General features: G+C 49.6%; 2 protein-coding genes and 1 non-coding gene across 3 annotated transcripts in view; 2 read left to right on the top strand and 1 right to left on the bottom strand.

Annotated features, from left to right (window-relative positions):
- The window catches only part of NFKBIB (nuclear factor of kappa light polypeptide gene enhancer in B-cells inhibitor, beta), a 10,653-nt gene extending 4,406 nt beyond the window's left edge, over positions 1-6,247 (bottom strand). Inside the window, exon 1 of the mRNA XM_010849202.1 lies at positions 5,979-6,247. Within this exon, the coding sequence (XP_010847504.1) occupies positions 5,979-6,157 (179 nt within the window). The 5' untranslated portion in view covers positions 6,158-6,247. The remainder of the gene's footprint in view (positions 1-5,978) is intronic.
- Positions 3,655-3,727, top strand: TRNAG-UCC. The gene has a single exon. It is a non-coding gene; the product is annotated as a tRNA-Gly (tRNA).
- Positions 6,248-6,508: 261 nt separating the features above from the next.
- SIRT2 (sirtuin 2) overlaps positions 6,509-16,941 on the top strand; it is a 19,873-nt gene continuing 9,440 nt past the window's right edge. Inside the window, exons 1-8 of the mRNA XM_010849200.1 lie at positions 6,509-6,609; positions 7,441-7,487; positions 10,549-10,597; positions 10,856-10,969; positions 14,031-14,072; positions 14,204-14,310; positions 14,433-14,489; positions 15,109-15,177. Coding sequence (XP_010847502.1) covers positions 6,594-6,609; positions 7,441-7,487; positions 10,549-10,597; positions 10,856-10,969; positions 14,031-14,072; positions 14,204-14,310; positions 14,433-14,489; positions 15,109-15,177 — 501 coding nt within the window. The 5' untranslated portion in view covers positions 6,509-6,593. The remainder of the gene's footprint in view (positions 6,610-7,440; positions 7,488-10,548; positions 10,598-10,855; positions 10,970-14,030; positions 14,073-14,203; positions 14,311-14,432; positions 14,490-15,108; positions 15,178-16,941) is intronic.

Below are 16,941 nucleotides of genomic sequence, written 5' to 3'. Positions count from 1 at the left end.
ATTGTCACCCTGCTTATTTAACTTCTATGCAGAGTACATCATGAGAAACACTGGAGTGGAAGAAACACAAGCTGGAATCAAGATTGCCGGGAGAAATATCAATAACCTCAGATATGCAGATGACACCACCCTTATGGTAGAAAGTGAAGAGGAACTAAAAAGCCTCTTGATGAAAGTGAAAGAGGACAGTGAAAAAGTTGGCTTAAAGCTCAACATTCAGAAAACAAAGATCATGGCATCTGGTCCCACCACTTCATGGGAAATAGATGGGGAAACAGTGGAAACAACGTCAGACTTCATTTTGCAGGGCTCCAAAATCACTGCAGATGGTGATTGCAGCCAGGAAATTAAAAGATGTTTACTCCTTGGAAGGAAAGTTATGACCAACCTAGATAGCATATTCAAAAGCAGAGACATTACTTTGCCAACAAAGGTCCATCTAGTCAAGCTTTGGTTTTTCCAGTGGTTATGTATGAATGTGAGTGTTGGACTATGAAGAAAGCTGAGTGCCGAAGAATTGATGCTTTTGAACTGTGGTGTTGGAGAAGACTCTTGAGAGTCCGTTGGACTACAAGGAGGTCCAACCAGTCCATCCTAAAGGAGATCAGTCCTGGGTGTTCACTGGAAGGACTGATGCTAAAGCTGAAACTCCAATACTTTGGCCACCTCATGCGAAGAGTTGACTTACTGGAAAAGACCCTGATGCTGGGAGGGATTGCGGGCAGGAGGAGAAGGGGACGACAGAGGATGAGATGGCTGGATGGCATCACAGACTCTATGGACATGAGTTTAGTAGGCTCCGGGAGTTGGTGATGGACAGGGAGGCCTGGCGTGCTGCAATTCATAGGGTAGCAAAGAGTCGGACACGACTGAACAACTGAACTGAACTGAACTGGGTTTTGTGTTTTTGGTGGGTGGAGGGGTTGTTTGTTTGTTTTCCTTCTTATGAGGACAAGCACTCTTGCATTCATTCCTTCAACAAACGTGGAGGGCCCACTGTGTGAAGCATGATGACCCGCAGCTCTAGAACCAGCTGTCAGGAATCTGGAAGGGTCAGGTCAGAGTTAATTCAGCAAATTTATTTAATCAATGTGTTTTTTTGTTTTGCTTTGGTTTGGTTTGGTATTTTTGGTTTCTTTGGTGTTTTATTTCATTTTTTGTTTTTGGCTGCACTGTGCGGCATGTGGGATCTTAGGTCCCTAACCAGAGATGGAATCCTCGCCCCCTGCAGTGGAAGCAAGGAGTCTTAACCACTGGACCACCAGGGAAGTCTCCAATGTTTACTAAGTAGGACTTCTACTCCCTCCCAAGAAGAAGTAACATGGACCAGGTTTCATGCCCGTCTCAAATCAAAGAAAAAGATCAGACACAGGGACTTCCCTGGTGGTCCAGCGGCTAAGACTCCGTGCTCCCAATGCAGGGGGCTCGGGTTCGATCGCTGATCAGGGAGCTAGATCCCACACGCTGCAACTAAGACCTGGTGCAGGCAAATAAATAAATATTTTAAAAAATAACAAAAAACACTACAGCACCTAAAACGAAAAATATGCTGGATGGCATTAACAACAGGTTACATGTTGCAGAAAATAGATTAGCAAACTTCAGGAGTTCACAATAGCAACTGTCCAGAATGAAACAAAAAAACAAAGAGAAATATTTAAAAATGGAAAGAACATCAGTGAGCCATGGGATATATCTGTATATAAGCAGCCCAATATACCTGTAACTGAAGGAAGCATGGGGCTTCCCCAGTGGCTCAGCGGTAAAGAATCTGCCTGCCAATGCAGGAGTCGCAGAAGACACAAGTTTGATCCCTGGGTCAGAAGATCCCCTGGAGGAGGGCATGGCACCCCACTCCAGTGTTCTTGCCTGGAGAATCCCATGGACAGAGGAGCCTGGTGGGCTACAGTCCATAGGGTCGCAAAGAGGCGGATACAGCGAGAGCAACTTAACACACACACACACACACACACACACACGCACACACACCAGGGCCCAACATGGAAACTCTGTTCGAAACCAACAAAAAAGACAAATACCTTCAAAGCAGCCAGAGGAAAAGATACCTTAAGTACAGAAGAATAAAAATAAGCATGACAGCAGATTTCACAAAGGAAATAATGCAAGAGAACACAGCGGAGCCACTTCTTTAAAGTACTCAAAGACAGGCTGTCAACCTAGAATTCTTTAACTCAGCCAAAATATTTTTCAAAGACGGAGACAAAATTACATGCTTTCAACTACACAGAAGTTAGCGGAACTCATCACCACCCGACCCACATCACTAGAAACGTCCAAGGACACTTGTAAGCAAAAAGGAAGATGACATCAAACAAAAACATGGAAAACCAAAGAGTAAAGAACACTGAAAACAGTCACTATATGGATAAGTACATAAGATTTTTTCTTTCTCAATATGTAAATCTTCTATCTTTTGATAGGTCTTAAAAAGAAATGAGTGTTTAAGCAAAAATAACAACGTCTGAAGTTTAGAATACACAGATAAAGGAAGTCTATGACAGCAACACACTAAAGGCCAGGAAGAGACAAATGGAAACACACAATTCTAAGGTTCTTTTATGTCATGAGAAGGAGCATAACAGCACGTAAAGGTGGCACATAATAAAGCTAAAGTGGGGACTTCCCTGGTGGTCCAGTGGTTAAGAATCTGCCGCACAATGCAGGGGACGCAGGTTCGATCCCTGGTTGGGGAGTGTGTACTAAGCCCACGGGCCACTATAAGCCCTAAAGCAGGAGTCAGCAAACATTTTCTGTAAAGGGCCAGATAAATAATTCAGGCTTAGTGGATGCTACGGTCTGTCTATTACTATTCAGCTGTGCTGTTAGAATACAAAAGCAGCCATTGATATGTATTGATAAATGAATGGGCGGCACGGCTGGATTCTAACAGAACTTACTTTATGGAGTCTAAAATTTGGATTTCATGTAATTTTCACTTGCCATGAAACGTTCTTCTTTTGACTTTGTTCCAACCGGTTAAAAAGGTAAAAAACCATTCTTAGCTCACAGCCATACAAAAGCTGGCGGCTGGCGGGATTTTGCCTGGAGACCAGTTTGCCAACCTATCTTTCACAGCAACCACTAAAATAAAAAATAATGAGTAAAAGGTAACAAGCTGAAAAAAGAAATGCAATGGAACAAAATTTGCTCATTCCAAAAGGCAGAAAAAAAAGGTAAACAAAGGAGAGATAAGCAGAAAACTAATAACGAGATGACAGACGTAACCATATCAATAATTAATTAAATACAAATAGTCTAAACACTCCAATTGAAAGGTAGACACTGGACTTCCCTGGTGGTCCAGTGGTTAAGAATCCACCTGCCAACGCACTGGCAGTCAGGGGGCATGGGTTTGATCCCTGGTCTGGGAAGATTCCACGTGCTGTGGGGCAACTAATGCCATATGCCACAGCTGCCCGTGTGCTCTAGAGCCCGTGCTCCCCAACAAGAGAGACCAGCACCGGGCGAAGCCTGCACAGCACAGCTGAGAGCAGATGCCACTCGCCACAACTAGACGAAGCTTGTGCGCAGCAACCAAGACCCAGTGCAGCCAAAAATAAACAGCTAAATAAACACAAATGTTCAAAGAGGGAGAAGCTGTCAGACTGGATGAAAAAGCAAAACCTAGGGTCTTCCCTGATGGTTCAGTGGTTAAGACGTTGCACTTCCAATGCAGAGGGCCAGGGTTCAATCCCTGGTCAGGGAACAAGATCCCACATGCTGCAACTAGGAGCCGATGCAGCCAAATAAATTAAAAATAAATATTAAAAAAAGAAAAAAAAAGAAAAACCTAACTATATGATGCCTATAAGTAACAGCTTTTCAAATAAATTTAAAAGTAGGTTAAGAATAAAAAGATGGAAAAAGATATACCATGCTAACGCCTGTCAGTCAAAAGAAAGTAGGAGTTTTTTAAAATGAGAGTAGATTTCAGAGCAAGGAATATTACCCAGGATAGTGAAGATTATTTCACAATGATAAAGAGGTCAGTTCAGGAAGAGGACACAATAAACCAAAAACATTTGCACCCTTTATAACAGAGCATCCAATCACATGAAGAAAACCTGATAAAACAACAAGGAAATCCACAATTATTATTGAAGATTTCAATATCCCACTCTCAATAACTGAGATCAAATAGACAGAAATTACCGGCAAGGATATAGTAGACTTGAAAAAGAGAAGAACCAAAGAAACCAGCACAGGAAGTACTGGTGGTCTAGTGCCCAAGAATCCACCTGCCAAGGGAACACAGGCTCAATGTTTAATCCGGGAAGACCCCACATGCCTCGGGGAAACTAAGCCAATGCACAGCAACTACTGCGCCTGTGCCCTAGAGACACTGCTCCGCAACCAGAGAAGCCACCAAAATGAGAAGCCCTCACACGGCAACTAGAGGAGCCCCGGCTCACCGGAACTAGAGAAAGTCCGTGGGCAGCAAGAAAGACGCAGCACAGCCAAAAATAAATAAATAAAAGTTTTAGAAAAGAAACCCACACAACTTCTAACTGACATCTGAAGAACTACACTGAACGACAAGATAACGGACATTCTTTTCAACTGCACGCACGATAGAATTTAACTAAAAACCAATAAAAGGAAGGTATTTGGAATATCTGGAAACTAAATAACATACTCCTAAATAATCTACCGCCCAAAGAAGAAATCAAAGGAGAAATTAGAAACTATCCTGAATTAAGTGGAAATGAAAGCACAGCACATTAGAATTGATGAGATACAGCTAAAGCACTACTTTGGGAAATTTACATGAAACCTATATTAGAAAAATAGGAAGGCCTCAAATCAATGACCTCAGCTTTCACCTTAAGAGACTGGAAAAAGAACAAAAATAAACTCAAAGTAAGCAGAAGAAAGTAAATAACGAAAGTCAAAACTGAGATAAACACAACAGAAAGCAAAAAAAGAGAGAGAAAATAAATGAAACCACAGCTGGTTCTTTGAGAAGATCGGTGTTTCTTGAGTGCCTCCTATGGGTCAGGCACTGTTCTGTCACTGGGGCTATAACAGTAAACACAACAGACAAAAACCCCAGGTACATTCCCTCAATTAGGTCTTTATGACATTGTTCCTTCTACCTGGAATGTTCTCCCCAGATAATCTACTTGTCTCATTCTTTCCTGCTTTATTTTTCACCAAGGAAATTACTGTCTTCTGACAAACCATTTTTTTTCTTTCATTTTTCTGTTTCTTCTCTCTTTCCTTCTCTCTCTTTCTTACTTTGTGTCTATACGGCTTTCTGTTTCTTTCTTTCCTTCTCTTTCTTTTTTGTTCCTCCCACCGTTCCTTTCTTCCTTTCTGTCAGTCTGTCTGCCCTTCCATTTATAGACTCCCACACTAGAATGTAAGCTCCACAAGGCATAAGTTGTTGTGCTTTCTTCACTGCCTTATCACCAGCATCTACAACTGGGCCTGAAACGTTGTAGGTGCTAGATAAATACTTGTTTAACAGATGAATCCTTGCTGTCACAGAGTTTACATTTTCTCTTTCAGTGTAGGATTTGAAGATCAGTGCTCAGAAAGTGGGACCTTAGAGTCAAAAGCCAAATGTTAATTTTGGAAATCAAAATTTAAAGCTCCTAAATTAGGAGCTAGGGATCAAAGATCATATTTGGAGGTGAGATGTCAGAAGGAGCCTGTGAGCTATAGTTTTAAGATAGGTCTCAGGACTGGGGTCAGGAAGCTCAAATTGAGCTTTGAATGTGGAATCAATCAATGGATGTGAAATTCTGAGGACCAGAGTTTCAGAAAGGACGGGGTTATGATAAAAACTAGTTTGGAAACTGATTTTATCAAGGGTTAGACTTGGGGGTTAGAGGTCAGAGTAAGCATTAGAAGACAGATTTAGGATTAAGAGGTTGGAAAATCAGTATCAGGGACTAACAGGGAATCAGATGTGGGATCCTAAGGCTCGGTGGGGCAGGCTAAGGTTCACTCACGTGTCGCCATCCTCAGTGACGTAGCCGAAAACGAGGGGCGCCCACGACAGCCCCGGGCCCAGCTCCGCGCCTAGCCCAGGTCCTCCGGGGGCCGCCGCGTCCGGACCCAGAGAGCCCAGGCCGCTGTCGCACCATTCATCGGCGTCCGCAGCTTTCCCCAAACACGCGACCCCGGCCATAGCCCCCAAAGCCTCAGGGGACCCCAGCGGCTGCCCGCCAGTCGCTGGGCTCTGCCTGGAATTCTGATGCTTCCGCCCTGCTGGGAATTCCCCAACACTGCCCCCGGACTCATCCAATCAGAGTCGGCTAAATAGTAAGCGCCCCGCCCTTATTATACACCATGACCAATCAGAGTATTCAGATGGACTGCGACTCTCTACCCTTTCCCACTCATTCCGCGCGCCCTTTACCAACATGGCTGCGGACGTGAGGCACTCTGGGATTCGTAGTCCGGCTCTCGCGTGTCTCCTCTTACCTCAGAGGGGCACGCTCGGGACGTTTTCTATGGCTCCTGGGAGTTGTAGTTCTTTGACCTATCTCGGCCCCCTCCTGTTTCCGGTGCCGTCACGGGATAGAGCAGTCGGTGACAGTCCCGAGGGCCCCCGCCCCGCGCCCATGGCCGATCCGGATCGTGAGTCGGGGGCCCTGGTGGGAGGGTCGGGCCGCGCCGGGGCCTGGCTGAGGGCTGCAGGCCCCGGGGCCCGAGGGCGGGAGTGGTGGGGCATGAGATGGGGGCTGCATGGAGGGGAATGAGGTTCAGGGAGCCGTTGTGATACATATTGCTAGATTGGTGGGTTTCTGGGTCGCGAGGTTTTAAGGGTCCATTTGCCATGTCCCCTAAGTTACTAATGATAGCGTGTGTCTCGCACCTTAGTTGCTAAGGACCCTTGTTACTAGGGACTTAGAATACCGCTGTCCGGGTTGCTAAGGGTACCTGGTTGTTAGTGGGAACTGTAGGGTGCTAGGGGACCCCTAGTGTCCCCTCCTATCCCTTCCTTCCTCTTCTAAACCTACCATCTCGCCCATCCGTTCCGCCCCCGCCACCTCTTCTTGCAAACCTGCCTCCAGGCCCAGTATCCCTTATCTTCTCTTCCTTTCTACATTTTTTCTGCTTGTAAACCTAACCCTCCCAGCACACACTCACACACTACTGTCTTTCCTAACTCCTCCTAAGTCTTCCTTCATGCCCTTATATGCTTTACTTTCTTTTTGCTTTCCTAAGCCTCCTTGTCCCAGCCTCTTTGTCCTTCACCAACCACCTCTCCTCCCAACACTCTCCACTCTAATAAAATCTGCTTTTCTTCCTTTCCCTCCCTCCATCTACTCCCTTTTTATACCCCCACCCCGTATAACTAGGTTGGAGGGTCTTGTTGCCCCTCTCTGCACCCCAACTTGGAAGCCCTTCATTCCCCGTTAACCACTCCCTTCACCGTAACCACGTCTGCTCCCCCTCCTCCCCCAGCCTCTGACCCTGAGGAGACCCAGGCAGGGAAGGTGCAGGAGGCTCAGGTGAGATGGGGACAAGGGTGGAGGGAAGGAGAGAGATGGACTTCCCACACCCCACACCGGGGGGAGGTGGCAGAGGGGAGTCAGATATCCCAGGGCCCTCAGCTCACTGCCCCAGCCCCTCACCCCACCTCCCCTTGTGGTTCAGCTCCTGGGGAAATGGTGGATTCTGGGGCCTGTCAGAGAAGGGTGTGCGGCCTCAAGCCTAGGCCTGCCCTTGCAAACTTTTCTTTCTCCCTGTACACCCCTCCCACCCACCTTCCCTCCTGAACCTCATTCCCAGTGGGCTTGGAAGAGATTTGGTTCCTGAATTCACAGATCTCATAGACGTGTGACTCGACAATGCTCTACTGGTGATCACGAAAATAGGGCAGGGCACTTTGGGAGCACGGAGTAAACTGTGTGAGATCACACAGTTCCCAGCCAGTCCCTTCCCGGGAAGAATCCACAGGCCGATCTCAGAGTCGGACTGAGATACAGCACATGGTAGTCAGTGTAGAGTAACTTAGGATTTTCTTAGGCAAGGTGAGAAGTGGTGTCCCAGGCAGAGGGTATACTGGGGGGCATGAAAGAGTGTCATGTGTTCAGGATTCAGGTGGCTGATTACCTTGATGGTTAGCATTTACCAAGTATTTAAGCCAACTGGGTACTCTGCTTCATGTTTGATGGGCATCCTAGCATCCCGGGGGCAGTGGTGGAGGGGAGGGGTGCAGGTCTACTGTGGTCATTTTATAGCCAAGGAATTGGAAACTGAGTTCTTTAACAACTTGTCCTCTGTCCACTGGCTAGAAGAGCAGGGACAGGTTTGCAACCCTCGGCGCTTTGACATATTGCCTCCCAGACACTTCACTGGAAACGGGTCACAGAGGCTCCACCATCACCTTCAGCTCCCCCCTGAGACCAAGTTGCTCCCACGTGCTGGGCAGGGCCCTTGCCTCCTTCCACAGAGCTTCACTGTCTGCAGCCTGAAAGCGTGCCAGCCCACCCACAGACACGAGGTCGCGGTTCACATGTAGGGCAGAGCAGAAGCTGTGACAAGAGCACCCCACAGATGCACGGCCGAGCCACACCAAGGGGACAAGAGCTCCCTGTCAGGCCAGGCTTCTCCCTCGCCTGGCTCCCAAAGCCTGGCCACTGTCAGAGAAAAAGGTTTCATGTGGAAAAGGGACCCTCAGTCCCAAAGAGAGAGATCCGAGGGTGTAAATTGCAGCATTGTGCAATACAGCCAAACTGGAAACAGCCCAAACGACTGTCAGTTGATGGGTTAAATGAACTATGAACTGTACAATGCAACACTCTGTAGCTGGCGGGTCTGTGATATATTGTTTGGTGGAAAATGCGAGGCGCAGCATTGTACTGTGGGGTGACCCATTTCTGGGGAAATAATGAGTTTTCAGTTCAGTTCAGTCACTCAGTCATGTCCAACTCTTTGCAACCCCGTGGACTGCAGCATGCCAGGCTTCCCTGTCCATCACCAATTCAGATTAAAAAATCTGGAGTAATTACCACTGTACTGTTAATAGTGGCTATCTTGAAGGGGAGGATGGGGTAGGGGAGGCGGGGCTGTGGGTGAGGGACTCAGGAGGCAAGCACCTTCAACTTATACATTGTCTAATGGTCAGAGTTTTGTAAAGCTTATAGACACAATCTTAAAGCAAGGAAACCTGGCTTTCCTGGTGGCTCAAACAGTAAAGAATCTGCCTGCAATGCAGGAGACCTGGGTTGGGAAGATCCCCTGGGGAAGGGCATGGCAACCCACTCCAATATTCTTGCCTGGAGAATCCTATGGACAGAGGAGCCTGGAGGGCTACAGTCCATGGGGTTGCAAAGAGTAGGACACGACTGAGGAGTCCTAAGCTCCACGACTTAACACATTTTTACCCAGTGGTCCATGAAAAATCCCAGACTTCTTGGAGCGGGCATCATGGTAAACGCCACAGATTTTTGTGATCAGATGATTAAACTGGGGAAGCCAAAGAGAAAGGCCTTTGATGTGGAGGGCAAAGGGTGGACCCAGACAAGTCAACAGCAGGAGAGTAGATCAGAGATGGAGACTGAGACTGGGAGCTATGGCGGAGGCCGGGGCAGGGCCCCTGGAGGGACAGGCTGGCCCACGTGGAGCCCCGGGGAGGGGACATGCTCCCACAGGAGGGCAGGCGAGGGAGGCAGGGGACATCTGGCAAACACGGGGACAGAAGCCACACTGAGTTAGGGGCCCAAGGGGAGGAGCAGGTTTGGAAGAGGTACTGAGGCCAGTTTGGGACACCGTGAGAGTGAGGGGTCTGGGGTCACACTTAGGGGGAGGCATCTGGGGGCTGTGGAAACCCCGGATCTGGAGACAGAAAGGTGGCATCCTCAGAAACTAGGCTGAGACCACTGGTGTGCATGGGGGAGCTGGCCCAGGGAAGGCGGACAGAAACGGGAGGGAGGGCCCGGGACGGAGTCCCAGACCCACAATTTGGGCGCCTGGCCGAGGAGAGGAGTTGATAAAGGAGACAGAAGGGTTGGAAAGGTGGAGTGGGGGTGCTTTAAGCCAGAGGGCTGACGGCCACAGGGTGAGGACCGAGGCGTTTCTACCACCGTTATTGACGTAGGTGAGGCGGGCTGCGGGGCGGCTGGGCAGGGCAGGGGACTGGAGGGGATATAAGTTGAGGACGTGGACCATGGGAGGTGATGAGAGCAGTAACGAGCACTTCCTGAGCACTCACCACCACTGCCGCCCCAACCATGGCTGTTCTGAGAGCCTCACATTGGAACTCACTGCTCACAGCCCTCCAGGTGGCCTTCCTCAGTCCTCCGAGCTCCACTTGTGAGAGGAGGAGCTTGGAGCCTCAGAAAAAACGCAGTCACCCATAGGAGGCCGTGCTCCTCTCGAGTTGCAGAGTTGGGTTTCCAACACAGGCAGCCTGTCCTAGAGCCCACACGCGCCCCCAGCGTGGTCCCCGCTGCTCCTCACTCCCTCGGGCCCACCTCCCAGCCACACCCTGGAACCCTGGTGTCATCCCCTCTTCCCCTCCCTAACACCACTTCTGGGGCCTCGTCACCCCACCTCCACCCCTTCCAGGACTCAGATTCAGACACTGAGGCAGGAGCCACTGGCGGAGAAGCAGAGAGTGAGTATCTGCCTTGGGAGCATGGTTCTGGGGGGTGCTGGAGGGCGGTTTAAGGCAGGGATCCGGGTGTTCACCTCCACCAGGGGTGACATGCAAAGTGTGTAAGAACAGATGCAGCATTTCGGGATCCCGGGCCAGGCATCCAACCTTTAGTCGTGGGAAGACAGGAGACCCCGGGGCTGGGCAGGGGCACTCGGGGCCTCTGTGTCCCCTTGAACAAACACCCACCCAACAGCTGTCTCTCTTCTTTTTGGCCAGTGGACTTCCTGCGGAATTTCTTCTCCCAGACTCTGGGCCTGGGCACCCAGAAGGAGCGACTCCTGGACGAACTAACCCTGGAAGGAGTGAGCCGCTACATGCAGAGCGAGCGCTGTGAGTTCCCCACCCTGGGCCCCTTCCTGCATGACTCCCCCCCACCCCCACTTCTTCTCATGACTTCTCAGCCCCAAACCATTCACAGCTTACGTCTGCAAGTCACAAGAAACCCAACTCAAACTGTCTGGTGCCAAAAAGGGAGTGTGTTGATCCTGTAACTGTTGATCCTGAAGTGTGGCTGGATTCAGCAACTTCTATGCTGAGCCCTTTCTTGGCTCTTCTCTGTATTCGGAGCTCCTGGCAGCTGTAAAAACAAGTTCCACCAGCCTAGCAGCTCCCACTGAAAAACAGCATCTTTCTCCCAGTGGTTCAAGCACAAGAGCAGAGATTGGCTCCGATTGGCCCAGCTTGGGTCACAGTCCTACCCCCCGAACCAATCACCATGTTTCTATTGGTCAGGCTTGTTTATTAGAGTGAAGATGCTAATAATAGTATATTATAGTAATTACCTTATAAGATTATGGAATAGACTCTTCCCCCAGGTATCCCCATGGCTTCCTTCCTTCTCTTTGGGACCACATGGACTGTAGCCTGCCAGGCTCCTCTGGCCATGGGATTCTCCGGGCAAGAATACTGGACTGGGTTGCCATGCCCTTCTCCAGGGGATCTTCCTGAGCCGGGGATCAAACCCTCATCTCCTGCGTTGCAGGCAGACTCTTTACCATCTGAGCCACCAGGGAAGCCCCAGGATTATGAAGATTGATTACATAAATTCATAGATAAATGCCTGAAACAGAGCAAGCGTTGCCTAAGTGTTCCCCATGACGATTCTTATAGGAGGCTTGTTCCTGGTGTGGTGTAGAGATCTTTTTACCCGGTCACTGGGTAATTTATATTTCTTGCCTCGAGTTGAGGTCACCAGAGTCTGAGAAACCGAGCCCTAAGCAGCCCTTGACTAGAACAATCGACCCTTTGAGGGTCCTGAACAGCCTTTTGTTGAGGACGTCTCCTGCAGTTTCCCTGTCCTCTAGCTGCTGCCATCTCTCCTCAGGCAGCCAGGCCGGACGCCCTGAGCCCCCCTCTCCTGGAGCGGCGGCCTTCAGCCATCTCCTGCCTTTGTTGTTGTCATTTAGTCAAATCATGTCCGACTCTTTTGCAATGCCACGGATTGTAGCCTGCCAGGCTCCCCTGTCCATAGGATTTCCCAGGCAAGAATATTGGAGTCAGTTGCCCTTTCCTTCTCCAGGGGATCTTCCTGACCCAGGGATCGAGCCCGCATTGGCAAGTGGATTCTTTACCACGGAGCTACTCAGGAAGCCCCATCTTCTGGCTTGGGTGGGCCCCAAAGAGAATACAGGCAGTGGCTACAGAGCTTTCGTTCCGTCCGTCCTCCTGCACCTGGGTTTTAGAATAATTGATGGTGCCTGTGAGGGGATAGTAATAACTAATAACAATGAACTGGGCTCTCACCTTTTGCCAGGCACTGGGCTATGCACTTGACAGGCGTCCCCTCATATGATCGTCACAGGAGACCTGTGAGGAGTCAGCTGGGCAGAGGAGGAAACTGAGACACAGAGAGGTTGTAACCTGGTGCGGGGTTACACAGCGGGCGAGAGGCAGTCAGGGCTCCTGAATCTAGAGTGCACACTCACTCCCTTCCACTGGGTCCACTGGGTGTGCCAGGCCTGGTCCGATGGCATCCTGACACCCCAGAGGCCCTCACACTCGTGTGTGTCCATCAGCCGACTGACAGATGCCAAGGGCGCTGTGCAGCAGGGCTGCCGGCAGCCACCAGAGAGGCAGCCAGGCTACTTCCGCACTGCCCCGCGGGCTTGTGAGATGATTCCACCGGCAGCCACCAGAGAGGCAGCCAGGCTACTTCCGCACTGCCCTGCGTGCTTGTGAAATGATTCCACCTCTCCCCTCCCACACCTTCCCATCTTTTCCAAAAGCTGATGACACTGGGGGAACAAAGTGCTTATAGGGATACGAATCACGGGTCTGAAGAAGTTGAGTACTAGTGTCTCGAAGAATCATTAGTGCTAGGCATTGATCTCAGCTTCACAGGAGAGAATTCCTTCTCTCAACAGCCCCCTCGAGGCCAGTGCAGTGATTGTGCCCATTTTACAGAGCAGGACGCTAAAGCCCAGCGTGGTGATCTGAACTAAGACCCACCCCCGCCCCACCCCCTCCACAACTCTGCTGGTGCACAGGAAAGCCAGGATTGGAAGCCCTTATCCACTCTGCTGCTCACTGGGTGTGAGCTGAGAATGGCCCAGCTTGGATCCTCACTTGAAAATTAATTGACTTCTGGTGGCTAACATGCATTTGATTATAGAGGGAAGGAATAGGATGGAGGAATGTGTATCATATGCTGGAAATAGATGGCTGTCCAATATTGTGTCCAGAAGATAAAGAGGTGGTCAGAGATTGTTTTTCACAATAACATGCAGCACTTCCATGGGAACACACCCTCCCGGCCTTCTCCCTAAGATCTACCTCTCACTAAGATCTCCTGTGTTTGTCTAGATCTAGCTAGGAGGAGAAATTTCTCTCCAAGTAGCCTTTTTATGAATCTTACTACACTGGTGTAATCTTAACCAGTGGATTCTTTGGCCCCATGCTGGCTCTTCCTTCAGTCAGCTGTATGATCCCTTCCCCTGTCTAAGCCTCAGTTTCCTCATCTGTAAAATGGGAATGTTAACACCACCCACCTTGAGATGGCTGGGAGACCCATTCAAGGATCTGAAGTGCTAGCCGCAGGGTTTGGCACAGAGTAAATGGCTTCAGGGACTGTGATAGGTGAAATTACTTAAAGGTAAGAACGGGAAGGGGAAACATTGCTCTTTTTTTTCTTTAAACTTTACTTTCTTAATCATTATATTCAGTCTATGATAATATATCTGATTATTAGACAGCAGTGCCACTAATAAGTTTTTTAAGTTGTCAAAAATCAATTGTAAACATCAATCAGCTCAGTACTTAATTTATGGCAAAGACAACTCTCTTAAGATAAATGGTTCATATTTTGGAGCAATGTTTGATGTTCAAAGCAACAATTAACAAATGTAAGTTGAAAACAAGAAAAGCGCATGCTGCCTAAACTCTCCTCCTCCAGGTCGCAGGGTCATCTGTTTGGTGGGAGCTGGAATCTCCACTTGTAAGTGCTCCCCTCCCCCAAAAGCCACTTCCTGGTTGGGGCGCCCCTGTGAGGGCCTGGGGAGGAGCTGTGTTGGGGGGTGTGAAAGAAAAGGGGCCAGAGTCCCTTATTGATTACCCCTCCTCCCCCAGCCGCGGGTATCCCTGACTTTCGGTCCCCAAACACGGGCCTCTATGCCAACCTGGAGAAATACCGTCTTCCCTACCCGGAGGCCATCTTTGAAATCAGCTACTTCAAGGTACGTGTCACACAGGGAGGAGGGTCTATAGTGATGGGGGTGGACGGGGCCTCCTGGCTCCTGCTCACATCTCACCGGGGGCATCTGGGTGCCCACCTGCCCTCCGGCTCTCTCTCCCACAGAAACATCCAGAGCCCTTCTTTGCTCTCGCCAAGGAACTCTATCCTGGGCAGTTCAAGGTGAGCTCTTTTTTGTGGAAGTGGGGACAGGAAAAATTGGGGGCCAGCAAGCATGGGAAGGACCCCTTCAGGGCCCTTTAGACAAATATCCTACAACCATTAAATACATGGGCCCTGGTGGCCTAATCTTTAGGATTCTGGGTTTTCACTGCCATGGCCCAGGTTCAATCCCTGTTCAGGATCCCTGAGATCCTGCAAGCCTTGAAGCAAAGTAAAAAACAGAACAAAACAGAGTGGGCTTTGGGCCCAGATCACCGGAGTCCAAGTCCTGTTCTCTCGTTTCCTGCTCTTGTGTCCTTGGACCTCAGTTTTCCCATCTGTAAAATGGAGCAGATAATAGTCCATGAAAAGAAATACTGTGAGGCTTAAATGAGCTAATGATACATGTAAGAGCCCAGACTCTGGAGCCAGGCTGCTTCTGTGCTAACCCCAACTCCACAGTTTGTGTGACTCTGGCCAGACAGTCACCCTCCTTGAGCCTCAGTTCCCTACCTGTGAAATGGGGATAATGAAGGTCTGTGCCTCATGGTGTGAAGATTCCATGAGGAGAAATAGGTCTGGAACAGTTCCTGGCACAGGGCGGTGCGCATTCAGCATTGCCATGCTTGCTTCCCTCCAGCCCACCATCTGCCACTACTTCATCCGCCTGCTGAAGGAAAAAGGACTGCTCCTGCGCTGCTACACACAGGTAGGCAGGACCTCGGGCATCCTGGGAGGAAGAGGCCGGGCGGGAGGGGTCAGGAGCTCAGGCCGCAGCCTCTCTGTTGTGTGACTTGCAGTGAGTCACATCCCCTCTCTCAGCCTTAAGTTTCCCTTTCTATGAAACAGAGGCCAGGGACTTCCCTGGCAATCCAGTGGTTATGACTCCATGCTGCTTCCAATGCAGGGGACACAGGTTTGATCCCTGTTCAGGGAATAAGGATTCCACACGCCCCACAGGATGGGTGAAAAAAAAAAAGCAGAGGCCAGAACCACTTCACCCTCTCAGGCCTGTGGTAACGTGGCGGTGACCTCCCTCAGGGCCACCCCATGAGTACTGAGAAAGGACCCCTTCTCTGAGCAGACACCTTTGGCACCACAGTTTTTTTGGGTTTTCCATCGGATGATCTGAAGTGACTTGGTTTAGCATGATCACTGAAGCGTAAAAAGTGTTAGTCGCTCAGTCGTGTCTGACTCTTTGTGACCCCATGGACTGTAGCCCACCAGGCTCCTCTGTCCATGGGATTTCTCAGGCAAGAATACTGGAGTGGGTTGCCATTTCCTTCTCCAGGGGATCTTCCCCATCCAGGGATTGAACCCAGGTCTCCCACGTTGCAGGCCGATTCTTTACCATCTGAGGCATTAGGGAAGCCCCACACGGCCGCTGCACCCTGACAGTTTTCCAGTTGGTGGCTATAGAGTCTTAAGAAAGGGGCACCTTCTTCTAATTTGCACAAAGGCCTTGTGTGGGCCATGGGCCACGGCTTATGTATGGCAGGCATTTAGCTGAGGGCCTCACCCAGAGGTCCTCAGGTAAGGACAGCTCGCATTCTTGGCTTCCTAGTTGGTGAGACTTTTGGGGTCTCGCACACCCAATAGTGAAAAGCGTCCCTCTACTTTTGTTTTATAAATACGTGTTGAATTACATGATCTACTAGAGCAGTGATACCATGCCTACTCTAATTCATATCTCAGAACCCAAATTTATAAAATAGAGAGAGAACCATGGATAGAAATAGGTGTTCTATTATTTTCTTCCTGGCCTGGCAATCTGGAGCCTGCAGCCTCAGAATCTGCCACCAGGGGGAGGATGAAGTCTTTTTGTTCAGGTCCAGAATTCTCAGAAGGGGGCAAGTACTCCCACCTAGGGCTGGTGGGGGTTGAGGGGGAGCCCCAGCTCAGGATAAACTTGACCTTTCTTCTCAGAGAGTCAGTTTTATCCATGGAATACACTCAGACATGATACAAACAGCTCACCTGAAGCCAAGCACCTTCTGTGTGATTTTATGAAATCTTCACCACGGCCCTGCTGTCAATCCTGTTTGTCAGCTTCTGTCCAGGTGTTTACTAAGTGCCAACCAGTGCCAGGCCCTGCAGGCAGTAGACAGAAGGAGCAGACATCCCTGTCCTCCGGGAGCTAACACTCTAAGGTGGGGAGGGACAGTAGACAAGAAGGATGAATTGAGTATCTAGTCTGTTTAATGCTGAGATGTCTGTGGAGCACTGGGCTGAACAGAGAAGGGGAATCAGAAGTTCTGTGTGTGAGTGGGGAGAAGGGTGCTGTTGTGAACAATAAGTCAGGAAAGGCCTCGTGGAAAAAAGGGACATTTAAACAAAGACCTAAGGGGAGGGAGGGAGCCATGGGATCATCTCAGGGAGAGAGGCAAAGGGAACAGCCAGTGCAAAGGTCCTGAGGTGAGGCTGCACTTGGCGTGTTCAAATAGCTGGATCTGAGTGAGCGAGGGGGACAGTA

The sequence above is a fragment of the Bison bison genome, unplaced genomic scaffold, assembly GCF_000754665.1.
Source record: "Bison bison bison isolate TAMUID 2011002044 unplaced genomic scaffold, Bison_UMD1.0 scf7180017864280, whole genome shotgun sequence".
NCBI lineage: Eukaryota > Metazoa > Chordata > Mammalia > Artiodactyla > Bovidae > Bison > Bison bison.
Note: the sequence above shows the minus strand (reverse complement) of the source record. Positions and strands in the feature narration are given on the sequence as shown.